This window comes from Podarcis liolepis (assembly GCF_965112155.1).
Source record: "Podarcis liolepis genome assembly, chromosome: 5".
In the NCBI taxonomy this organism is placed as follows: domain Eukaryota; kingdom Metazoa; phylum Chordata; class Lepidosauria; order Squamata; family Lacertidae; genus Podarcis; species Podarcis liolepis.
The window spans coordinates 40,199,592-40,211,698 of record NC_139556.1 but is presented as its reverse complement, the minus strand read 5'-3'; the positions used below and the strand labels follow the sequence as shown (position 1 = coordinate 40,211,698).

At 43.9% G+C, this 12,107-nt stretch overlaps 1 protein-coding gene across 5 annotated transcripts in view; it reads right to left on the bottom strand.

Moving 5' to 3' along the window:
* Positions 1-8,804, bottom strand: part of MYOF (myoferlin) — an 85,761-nt gene extending 76,957 nt beyond the window's left edge. For 2 of the 5 annotated variants that reach the window (XM_083505815.1, XM_083505816.1), the window contains exons 1-2: positions 8,502-8,804; positions 878-933 (exon numbers count right to left, since the gene is read on the bottom strand). In XM_083505815.1, coding sequence (XP_083361941.1) covers positions 878-933; positions 8,502-8,589 — 144 coding nt within the window. In that variant the 5' untranslated portion in view covers positions 8,590-8,804. The remainder of the gene's footprint in view (positions 1-877; positions 934-8,501) is intronic. The other 3 variants (XM_083505819.1, XM_083505818.1, XM_083505817.1) reach the window with 3 other exon arrangements.
* Positions 8,805-12,107: the final 3,303 nt, after the last annotated feature.

Sequence of the window (12,107 nt, the reverse complement as noted above, 5' to 3'; positions counted from 1 at the left end):
ATACATACATACATACATACATACACACATACATACCCCACCCATCTGGCTGGGTTTCCCCAGCCACTCTGGGTGGCTCCCAACAGAAAATTTACAGCACAATAAAACGTCAAACATTAAAAACTTCCCTAAACAGGGCTGCCTTCAGAGGTCTTCTAAAAGTCAGATAGTTGTTTATTTCCTTGACATCTGATGGGAGGGCGTTCCACAGGGTGGGCACCACTACTGAGAAGGCCCTCTGCCTGGTTCCCTGTAACTTGGCTTATCGCAGGGAGGGAACCACCAGAAGGCCCTCGGAGCTGGACCTCAGTGTCCGGGCAGAATGATGGGGGTGGAGATGCTCCTTCAGGTATACAGGACCGAGGCCATTTAGGGCTTTAAAGGTCAGCACCAACACTTTGAATTGTGCTCGGAAACGTACTGGGAGGGCTTTGTGCAGGTCTTTAGAGATGCAGACAATGCAGTGGATGATCTGGGAACACCAAATGCTCCAACATTAATGAAGCTAAGCAGTTGCGATCTTGATCCATGAAACAAGACATTGATAGAATAAATCAGGCTGCAGGTCTAAGTCCTCATACGTGGCAATAAGCACTATTGAATTCAGTGGGAGTTACTTCAGCATAGGGTTGCATCTAATAAAGTTATTCCACCTGCACAAGGACTTCTCCCACTAAAGTGTGTACCAGATATTGCACATCTCCCCTTAGCAGGAACTGTGGAAGTTTTGTTTCTGGATACAGAGAATCACAGGAACAGTCGGTTGTGACATGTGCATTTCTTGTTCCATAATGTCATGCAACAGAGAATAGGGCTGAACTTTGTCACACATGCTCTGCCTTATCACATACAACAGAACCAATAAAAAAAAAGTCACCTCATTCCAAACAGGGTTGAGTTCACTATCAATTTTCTTTGTTTTCTTTTTTTCATCTGGAAATAAACAAAAACGTGCTTACTTATTGGAAGATATATAAAACAGCAATCACAATATATTAAAATAATATATATTTTTTTAATGCAAGAGGGCTGACTTGATTTATTTGGTTGCTGGCCATGGTATCTAATCTATACAGAATGTTTTGTGCTTGTGTACATAATAAACCTGCCTCCCAATAAAGTTGTTTTGGCCTAACTATATTGCCAGCTCCCCCCACACTTTTCAAAACAGATATTTTCTGTTAGTGTAGATTCTGCTGTGTCTGTGGTGAAGCCACTGTTTAAGACACACCTTGATTTAACCTCATTCACCACAAACAATGGTGCAGTAGGGTGCTGTAGGAGGACAATAGCTCAGCAACAGAGCATCTGCCTTGCAGGCAAAAGGCCTCAGGTTCAGCCTCTGACATCTCAGATAGGCTGGGAGAGACTCCTGGCCCCAAACCCTAGAGAGCTGCTGTCAATCAGCGTAGAGACAACACTGAGATAGATAGACCAATGGTCTGAGTTGATATAAGGCAGTTTTTTAATGACTTTGGCCGAGTGATCCAGTAACTGCTTTACTTTCAGGAATTGTTGAACTATAACTCCCACCACCCTGAGCACCAGCCACACTGGCTGAGGCAGCTGGAATCTGAGTCCAGCAACAACTGGAGGGGCACAGGTTCCCCATTCCTTCATTAAAGTGTTCTTAATCTCTGAACCTTTAATGGATTAAGGCTAACAGGGGTCTGAGAGAGTAAACCCATTGAACATAGTGGGGCTGACTTCCAAGTCGGCATGAACAAGATTGCACTGTGTGTTGAGGAGGAACACAAATCAACAAGTTCCCCCTTCCCTTCTCTGTCTTACACTGAGTCAGTCAGCTCTGATGTACTCCCGATAGTTCTCTGCTGGATATATGGGGGAGGCGATGACAATTAGCCCTTGTGCAGGGAGTGGGGAACTGACTCACATTCCTGTAACTGGAATCATTTTAGAAAGACTATGCAGGACAATGACTCAGACCAGACCACAAAAACTGTAAATTTGCAACTCGTACAGGAAAATATCTACCGCAATGCTATCAGTCTAAACTGAATGATATTGTAGCTCGTTGTGCTTTAACATATATTTAGTAATATCAGGCATTGGTCCAAACTAATTGTTTCATGTAGAAGAAATGAATGGAAAAAGCAGCAGTAGCCAAGGATGCAATTTTCCTTTGGCAAGGACAGGGGCTTATTATGTAGGGCAGCCAAGAGACATGGCGATACAGAATTCTTTGTTATCGTCCTTCTAATTCAGGGTTGAGGGTGCTGTGGCCCTCCATATATTGGTAGATTCCAGCTGTGGTCAGCCTCAGTCAGCATGATAAATGGCCATTGCTTTAATTACACTTGCGGAGGCTACAACACTTTGCTGACAGAAGAAAAATGGAGCACGTGGCTTTGAATAGGGATTATTATTTATTATTTATCCCCCACACATCTGGCTGGGTTTCCCCAGCCACTCTGGGTAGCTTACAGCATATCCAAAAACATAATAAAAGCATCAAACATTAAAAACCTCCTGATACAGGGCTGCCTTTAGATGTCTTCTAAAAGTTGTGTAATTCTTTATTTCCTTGACATCTGAGGGGAGGGTGTTCCACACGGAAGGTGCCACTACCAAGAAGGCCCTCTGCCTGGTTCCCTGTAACTTCACTTCTCGCAGTGAGGGAACTAGCAGAAGACCCTCAAAGGAGGACCTCAATGTCCAGGCTGAACAATGGGGGTGGAGACACTCCTTCAGGTATATTGGGCCGAGGCTGTTTAGGGCTTTAAAGGTCAGCACCAACACTTTGAAATGTGCTCGGAAACATACCGGAAGCCAGTGAAGATCCATTAGGTCTTGGTGGCCACTCCCAGTTAACAGTCTAGCTGCCACATTCTGGATTAGTTGTAGTTTCCGAGTCACCTTCAAAGGTAGCCCCACGTAGAGTGCATTGCAGTAGTCCAAGTGGGAGATAACCAGGGCATGCACCACTATGGTAAGACTGTCTGCAGGCAGGCAAAGTCTCAGCCTGCATACCAGATGGAGCTGGTAGACAGCTGCTCTGGACACAGAATTGACCTGCACCTCCATGGACATATTTGGTCTAACTCAGTATATGTTCCTATATGCTTCCTATATTCCTATTTGCCATTATCACCTAGCAGTCAGAAGGGCAAGCAGGACCTTCAACAGAACCTTAACCAATGTGAAGTGTTTCTTTTCAGTATTGCACTCAGTCCATCATGACCCCCTGCAGGATTCTCTAGTCCATTCCCCCTACCAGTTTTTCTGGTTTTGCCCCTGTCAGTCAGTCAGCATTCCAAGGCTATTCTCAGTGGTTATTGGGCAGTTTTGGAGATTCAACCTTCCCCTACCCAGATGAAATGCCCCTCTTGGGCTGCACCAACACTCATGCCTTAATATCAGAATTATTATTACATATTTATTTATACCCCACCTTCTTCCCTTTCAAGGCAGCTTACCGATTAAAAAAAAGAATTTCTAAAGACATAGAAAAAACAGAAATAGATGGAATTATGATGATACTGTTTCTAAATATTCTGCTGATCAACCTATCCCCGTGCTTGCTGCTGGTAGGATATTCTGGTTCCCAAATCTCTCTCCTTTGCTTGTTCTTGACTTGCTTCTACTCACACTTACGTTTGGCTCTGATCCTGTAAATACCACCCACATCCCAGGCCCTTAGAGTCTCTAGAATTACTGCATCTTTGGACTACTTTGCTGTTTTCCTTCTCTATTGAAGCTATTCACTTAACATTTTCAAGAAGAAAACGACATTTGGCGAAGAACCATAAGGATACACCTTTGCCCTTTTATCCAAACTTTTTCTCCAACAATCGGATTCAAATTTGCATGTGGAAAGTCAGTAATCTGCCTGGTCCACCATGAGCCCAGAAGGCCTTAAAGTCTCTCATTCTGTGACTTTATGCATATGGTTCAACTTCATTAAGGCTGTGGGCTTGAAGAACGCTGAAAAACCCATAAACATGCCAACACATTTTTGGTGACTGTATTTTAAGTATCCTAACTTCAGCTACAGAATTGCAGAGGAAGACAAACCTGCATATCTATCTTTCATTGCATTCAACCAGGGTGAAAAAGACACAATTAAATATAACAACTAATTCACTGCCTCAAAATGTTTTTTATATAAACTATATTAGAGCATGCAAGGGAAAGTTCAAGTAGAAGAGAGAAGACGTGATTCAAGGGCTTTAAAATGAACTTTTTTTAAAAAAATCCTGCCCTCAGGAAATCAGGCCTTCCTACATATATTTATCTACTGAGGAAATCGGGGCATTCTGTGGCATGTTCATTTGAAACAGGAAGTTGGCTGGGCCGTGGTCCTACCATCATTCCCCACAGACCATTCCCCGGGGCTACGCATTGGTAAAACTGAGGAACAAGCGGTCTCTCAAAGAAGGATGTCAGCAATTATTGAGTTTTGCGTTGTGGAACTTCTGTGAATCTTCCAAAGAACCCCAGGGGTCGTAGGAACCAGTCCTCATAGCCGTGCCCCCCACAGCTACATTCTTTCTAAGTTTAAAGAGCAAAAATGAAGTTGTGACTAATATAGACAATCACGGTTTCAATATCAAGCTGCTTTGTCTCTCTTACTCGCTCACACACCAACTTATGGTGTGTTCAGCCTTATGAGGAGTTCTGGTGGGCTCCAACGCTTGCTTGCTATTTTGTGACCTTTTGGCTGGCCGCAATTAAGGGATTTTGGATTTTAAAATAAACCAAAAGGTGACGGCTTAACCCTTAGCCATGCACGAGAATATAATGTACATCTTTCCCTGCTTAGTTTGTTTGGTAGATTTGTATGCAAGAGAAAAAACTTATTTGGCAGGCAGAGGATTTGCACATGGCGCCGCAAGAGATGACCTTGATGGAAGAAGTGGAGGCTCTGCAACACTACTGCTAGGAAGGTACCGTATTTTTCGCTCTATAGGACGCACTTTTTCCCCTTCAAAAATGAAGGGGAAATGTGTGTGCGTCCTATGGAGCAAAGACTCCATAGCCCCGCGACCCTCTCCCGGCTGGAGAGGTGACGCGCGGCTATGGCAGGAACCTTTACAGCCCCGTGTCACCTCTCCAGCCGGGAGAGCGCGCTCGCGGGGCTAAAGCAGCCCCCCGCGACCCTCTCCCGGCTGGAGAGGTGACGTGCGGCTATAGAGGCTCCTGCCATAGCCGTGCGTCACCTCTCCAGCCGGGAGAGCGTGCGCGGGGCTAAAGCAGCCCCCCGCAACCCTCTCCCAGCTGGAGAGGGGACGCACGGCTATGGCAGGAGCCTCTCCGCTGCGCCTTTCCGCTGCTCCCTGACTTGCTCTTTGGGGCTGGTGGTGGGCTTCCCCCCGCCAGCCCCAAAGAGCAGGTCGAAAGGAACCTGAAGCCTGGAGAGCGAGAGGGGTCAGTGCACACCGACCCCTCTCGCTCTCCAGGCTTCCAAGGTAGCCGCCTGAACGCACCTTAAACGCACTTTGTTTTAGAGCGGAAAAACAAGAGGGGGAAAGTTCTCCCCCTCTCTGCACAGCACCTCCTGCCGCTTCACTGAAGGGGCGCTGGGCAGAGAAGGGGAGAAATTTTTTTTCTTGTTCTTCCCCCTCTAAAACAAAGTGCGTCCTATTGTCCGGTGCGTCCTATGGTGTGAAAAATACGGCAATTTAAAAATGAAACCTATATTACGTACTGGAGAGGTGTCCTTTTAAAGGTCAAATTCTATCTTTTGCTGCAGATTCAGCTTTAGGACATTTGCATTGTATGTTGAAGGTCTAAGGATCAATCTCAGGCATCTGCAGGTAGGGCTGGGAAGGTCCCACGCCTGAAACCCTGGAGAGCTGATACCAGTCAGTGTGGTCATTACTAGGTAAAGGTGAAAAAAGCTAAAGGACCCCTGGACGGTTATGTCCAGTCAAAGACGACCATGGGGTTGTGGTGCTCATCTCTGCTTTCAGGCCAAGGGAGGCTGCGTTTGTCCACAGACAGCTTTCTGGGTCATGTGGCCAGCATGACTAAACCACTTCTGGTGCAATGGAACACCGTGACGGAAACCAGAGTGCATGGAAACACCATTTACCTTCCCGCTGCAGCTGTACCCATTTATCTACTTGCACTGGCGTGCTTTCAAACTGCTAGGTTGGCAGGAGCTGAGACAGAGCAATGGGAGCTCACTCCGTCACGGGAATTCGAACCACCAACCTTCTGATCAACAAGCCTAAGAGGCTCAGTGCTTTAGACCACAGCACCACCCACATCCATTACTAATCCAGATAGACCAATGGTCTGACTCAGTATGGGGTAGCTCTTTATGTTCCTGTGAATTTATTTTCACCTGTTTTTAGGCAGGCCAACAGGCAGACAGAAGAGAGAATTAGATTGGGACAGAGAGGGTGTCTTTAATCCTTACCCCATGCGGTTTTTATCACCTAACACACCCTAAACCCCTCCCAGCCCTGCCACTAAGGTAAGCTGCTTTTTGCACTGCTGAGGGGAAAATAGTTAAATACAGATAACGTGCAATATATCATTTGACCCCTATCCTACGATTAAGCTACCCATACACTGCCTCGTGCAAAAATCCAGCCAGCTAAGTTTTTGTTTTAAAAGGTAAATACACCTTGAGCAAGCTCAAATATGGACTGTGTAAACCATGAATGAACCATAAAAAAATCATGAATATCATATATCAGCCTTTGGCTTTTTCACAAAGCGATGTCTCGGAAAAACCAAGAAAGGTCTGCAAAAGTGTAGTTTAGGGGTGTAATCCTATGCTGCAGATCTACTGGTTGAGAACTTGTGGGGTTCAGCGGAAGCCTTGATCGTCCAGGGGAATAACAAATGCAATGCACCAGGACAGACACACTGGCGGAACACCCTTGATATGCTGGTAGAGTAGCTGGAGGGAGAGATGTGGGTGGGTTGTGGGAAGAACAGGGGAGGAGCACATTCCACATCCTAACCCGCATAGATGGCGCAGCTTTGCCCTAGCCCCAGGCCTAACACCAATAAGTTCCCTTCTATTGTTTTCAAAGAGCTTTTAGAAATAACTGAACAGCAGTAGTATATCTTAAGTCCCATGGTAATGTGAATAGAAGGCTTGCTCTGTTGGTTTGTAACTACTGCATGTATTCACCCATAAATTCCTGTTTCACAAGCCACCGTTTGAGTTTTATGCAAAGGCAGAACAGAAGGACAGTGCTGAATATCCTAAAATATGGCAAGTAGACTAGGCTTCCTCAACCTTGGCCCTCCAGATATTTTGAGACTACAATTCCCATCATCCCTGACCACTGGTCCTGCTAGCTAGGGATCATGGGAGTTGTAGGCCAAAAACAGCTGGAGGGCCGAGTTTGAGGAAACCTGAAGTAGACAGAAACCTTTAAAAAAACAACAACAACCCAACCCAACTAGGAGTAGAGGAAACCATGGTTCACACCTTTCCACAATGCCATTCAAATATTCCAGTAATAAGTTTTTCAAGTATTACAGTACAAACCAACTTCCTTATTGCACTGTATTTCCTTATTTAAATAATCTCAGCCTATTGTAAACTCAGTATCCTGCAGTTATCTGCATCCAGTAAAACTCTTACAATCTATTTTTCAGTTCAGCACAGGCATCCAAGAATAATATATCTAATAATATATCTAAACTGTCCTGTTCAATTAAGGCAGCCATACGTCCGGAGTTTCCCGGACATTACCGGGATTCCAAAGGCAGACATCAGGGGGAATTTCCAAAAGGTGGTGCTTTGTCCTGGATCTTAGGCAAGTCAATCAAAAAAGCTCAACAACGTCTTTCAGGGTGTCCTGGTTTTTACTTTTTGAAACATGGCAACCCTAGTTTAATGTATGTGATCAGGCACACGACTCTATATGCACCTTAACATAACAGCATTACAACCATCTACTTATATGAGGATAGGAAGTAGCACAAACTGAAATTCGCCACAAAGTTTACACCAAAGAAAAGTGGAATAAATCTGTCAGTTTCACACTTACGGACAAATGCAAATGAGCTTCCTTTTTTCTCCCCCTCATCTTTTATTGCTTTGCTAAGCACAAAGTCTAAAAAGCAAAAAGCCCCCAAGAAGGGGGAAGGAGTCTAACAACATAGATGATTAATGTTCAAAATGTTTTTAAGGCAAACAGGAAAAGAAAACTGTGTTTCCAAAAAAAAGGATATGAACTAAACACTCAAAATCACTATTTGTTGTTGCAAAAAAGTAATTTCTTAACGTGAAATTCACTTAAACATTAATCCAAACTAAAAAGGGGCTCTATCTATGTGTGGGCATAGATGCAACAAGCCTATACAGAAGTTTAGAAAGAGCCGCTCCACAAAATGCCACCCAACCACTTTCCAGTTCTTAAAAAAACCCTGTGTTGTACAAAAGTTACTACTTTCTTCAGAAGTATGTCATTTGCAAATTACCAGAACTGTTACACTTTTTATCATGGCATCTTGGCACATTGAAACACATCCTTGCTTAAAATAATATTTCACAAGTTAGCTTTCCTTACCTTTAAAAATAACAGACACAATAGGATCCGGTTTTCCGAATTTATGTCTAGGGATATTGGAAGCAGATTCCACAATTACCCGAAGCATGGTTTTCAGTGTTTTTTAAACTGCAGCTGTTTTCGAAGAAATGTGTACTTCAGACTCTCTGCAGCCTCCAGTCTGAAGTGCCAGCAGGAGGAGGCTGGAAATGGCACTTTACAGTAAAGTGCAGCTGATGGGTGGATCCATGACGAGTTTAGTTACTAAAGGGGGGGGGGAGAGATTTGTGTAAACTGACTCCCTGTGGTATTAGAGAGAGTTAGTTACTAAAGGCTAAGTAGGGAGAGGGTTTGTGTAAGCTGACACCCACCATTCCTGTGGTATTAGAAAAAACTGGTACCAACTTGTGAATTCTGGCAGTGCAAAGTAAGGAATTTGCTAAGTACGGTGGTTGATAAAGAGGTGGGAATCATTTTGCATATGAATTAAAGTCGGGAAAGAAATATGAATGTAACGCACAGAACTCCCCCCCCCCCACACACACACGTTTTGCTATTGATGTGAAAAGAAGTTAATATAACTTTTGCAATAAAACATAGCAATGTTCTCCCTTTTGAAACGAACTTCTTTCCACATGCCATCAGCCGGTATACTCCTGTCAATTTTTTGTTTCTATTTCATCCAGGACTTCAATCAATCAAAACAGCCTTAGATTTCCCCCTTCTGGAGGGATCAAAAATAACCTGTGAAATAAATTTGTAAGATGGTTATGTACAGTAGGTGTATTTTCACCAATCAGTATATTAGGAAAGAAAACAAAAAATAACATTCTTTTTTAAATAAATAAATATTATTTTAATTTATAACAAATAAACATTTCAGCAAAAAAAGGAAACAATTCTTATATATAAATCTTCAACTTCCACCCCCCTCTTTCTGTGGTTCCATAAATGTGTTCTTTCTTTTTTCCTGCATATCCAAATTAACTCTATTTATTCCTTTTCTCATCCATTTCCTATATGTTTTAGAAACTGCAAGTTTTTACAATAATTTTGCTAATGTCTTAGTTTGTTTGCAATTTGTAATTCAACAAACAATTTCCATTCCTTATTCAAAGTTTGTTATCTTGATTTCTTATTCTTCCGGTAAGTTTCGCCATTTCTGCATATTCCATTAGTTTCTGTAACCATTCTTCTCTCGTTGGGACTTCTTACTCCTTCATTTTTGAGCAAATATCATTCTTGCAGTGGTAGTTGTATACATAAATAAATTTCTTTATTGTTTAGGTAATTCTGATCTCAAAATCCCTAAGAAAAAAACTTCTGATTTTTTAACAAATGTTATCTTAAACATATTTTTCAATTCATTATAAATCATTTCCTAGAAAGCTTTAACCTTAATACAAGACCACCACATTTTTGCCAGTCTCCTAGGTGTTAGGTACCATCTATATAACATGTTCATATAATTTTTTCTTAAACCATAACATGCTGTAAATTTTATATCCATTTTCCATAATTGTTCCCATGCCGGCATTTCTTTGTTATGACCCATATCTATTGCCCAATGTATCATTGAAGATTTCACTTGTTCATCTTTTGTCTCCCATTCCAATAACATCTTACACATTCTAGACATCACTTTAACATTACAATCTAGCAGGTCTCTCTCTAGGTAAGAGATGTAACCTTCAATTTAATTAGTCATCACTTGAGAATCAAAAGAGCCATGGCAGGTCAGGCCACTGGAATAAATGGCATTTTAAAGTCCATTGACCTGTGCAAGGTAAGTACAGCCAATTTATCCCTCCATGTTCTTGAATGCCATGATGTCAGAATTCCACGCACACTAACAACAGAAACAGAGATTAAATGATAGTTATATAATAATAATCAGGATAAAGGCTTTTCTTACTTAACTTACCAGTGCCAGGATGTCTATGTAATCCCCAACAACTATTGTTGTTTTTTTGCAAGGCAACAAATAGCCTTTTTTGATGCTGATACATGGAAGACACAACAAGTTTGTTTTCTCCTGCTCCAAAGGCTAGGACCTGAACCAATGCATCCAAGTTATAAGAAAGGAGACTCTGACTAAACATCAATAAAAACTTTCTGACAGTAAGAGCTGTTTGACAGTGGAACGGACCCCCCTGGAAGGTGGTGAACTCTTTCTTTGGAGGTTTTTAAGCAGAGGTTGGATTTAACTGAGATTCCTGCATCCCAAGTGGTTAGACCAGATGCCCTTCAGCTCTACAATTCTATGATTCTACTGTTAATAGATGGGCAGAGCACTATCAAGAACTGTACTCATTGGAAAAAATGATCTCCAAGGCTGGATCTAGGCACGTCAAAGAAGCGATTCAGTTAAACGCATTGTAAACTTATACAGCAGGTGGCGCTGTGGTCTAAACCACTGAGCCTCTTGGGCTTACTGATCAGGAGGTCGGCGGTTTGAATCCCCGTGACGGGGTGAATTCCCGTTGCTCGGTCCCAGCTCCTGCCCACCTAGCAGTTCGAAAGCACCCCAAAAAGTGCAAGTAGATAAATAGGCGGGAAGGTAAACAGTGTTTCTGTGTGCTGCTCTTGTTAGGTCGTGGGTTGACATAGCAGCCGGCACAGCGATTTCTTCAAGTAGCTCTTTATTATGGCAAGCTGGAATAGAACTGAGAACAGCTCAGCCGGCCTGTATTTATAGGCAGCCGGCTGACAACATTGTAACCACAACAGCCCAGAGTTCCCGCCTAAAATAACTGCCGCGGACCTGAGTGAAAACTATCTACAGACCTGAGTGAAAACTATATACAGTATCCCCCTGTTGGCCCAGGGTGAAACTACACTACATAACACCCCTCCCCACCGAGATAAGGCGTTAGTTACAATCGTAATGGTTTCCTTATATACAGCACTACGCGTAATGGTTCAATTAAGCACAAAAGCATATCGGTTACATTTCCCATACTTAGACCAACAGTGATACCTGTCCCACAACATAGTCCTTTAAATAAGTTGGGCGCTTGGAAACTCTGCCAGACCGCCGGGGACTGGTAGCCAAGTCCGGAGGGCCACACAGTTCTCGCTGAGGCTGTGGTGCGACCCTAAGTGGTGTTGGAACCAACTCCCCTGGATCCGCTGCTGTGGGTGGAGCCTCCGCAAGTGGAGTGGTCTGAGTCTGTTCTGAAACGGCTTGGTTCGGCTCCACGCTGGCAGCTTGCGAGGGAGGTGTAGGTGGGGCCTCGCCATCTGTTGGGGGCACCTCGGTAGTGTCCAAGTCCCCAACCCTGCGCCTAAGCTGGTCTATGTGCCGTCGCCACAAGCGTCCGTCTTCGAGTGCCACCTGGTACGAGCGAGGTCCTGTGACTCCCACTACTGTGGCTGGCACCCAAGGGATGTCCCCCACATAGTTCCGGGCAAAGACCTGGTTTCCTGGGACAAATGACCGTGGTGCGTTGGCACAGCCTGGGGGTTCAGCCACGGCAAAGTCTGGGTGTAGCCGGTCGAGCGGTGACCTGAGGCGGCGGCCCATAAGCAGTTCAGCAGGACTCCTCCCTGTGGCCGCATGAGGGGTGATGTGTTGCACGAACAAGTATTCAGCGACCCGCTCATGCCAGTCTCCCCGGTCCAGGC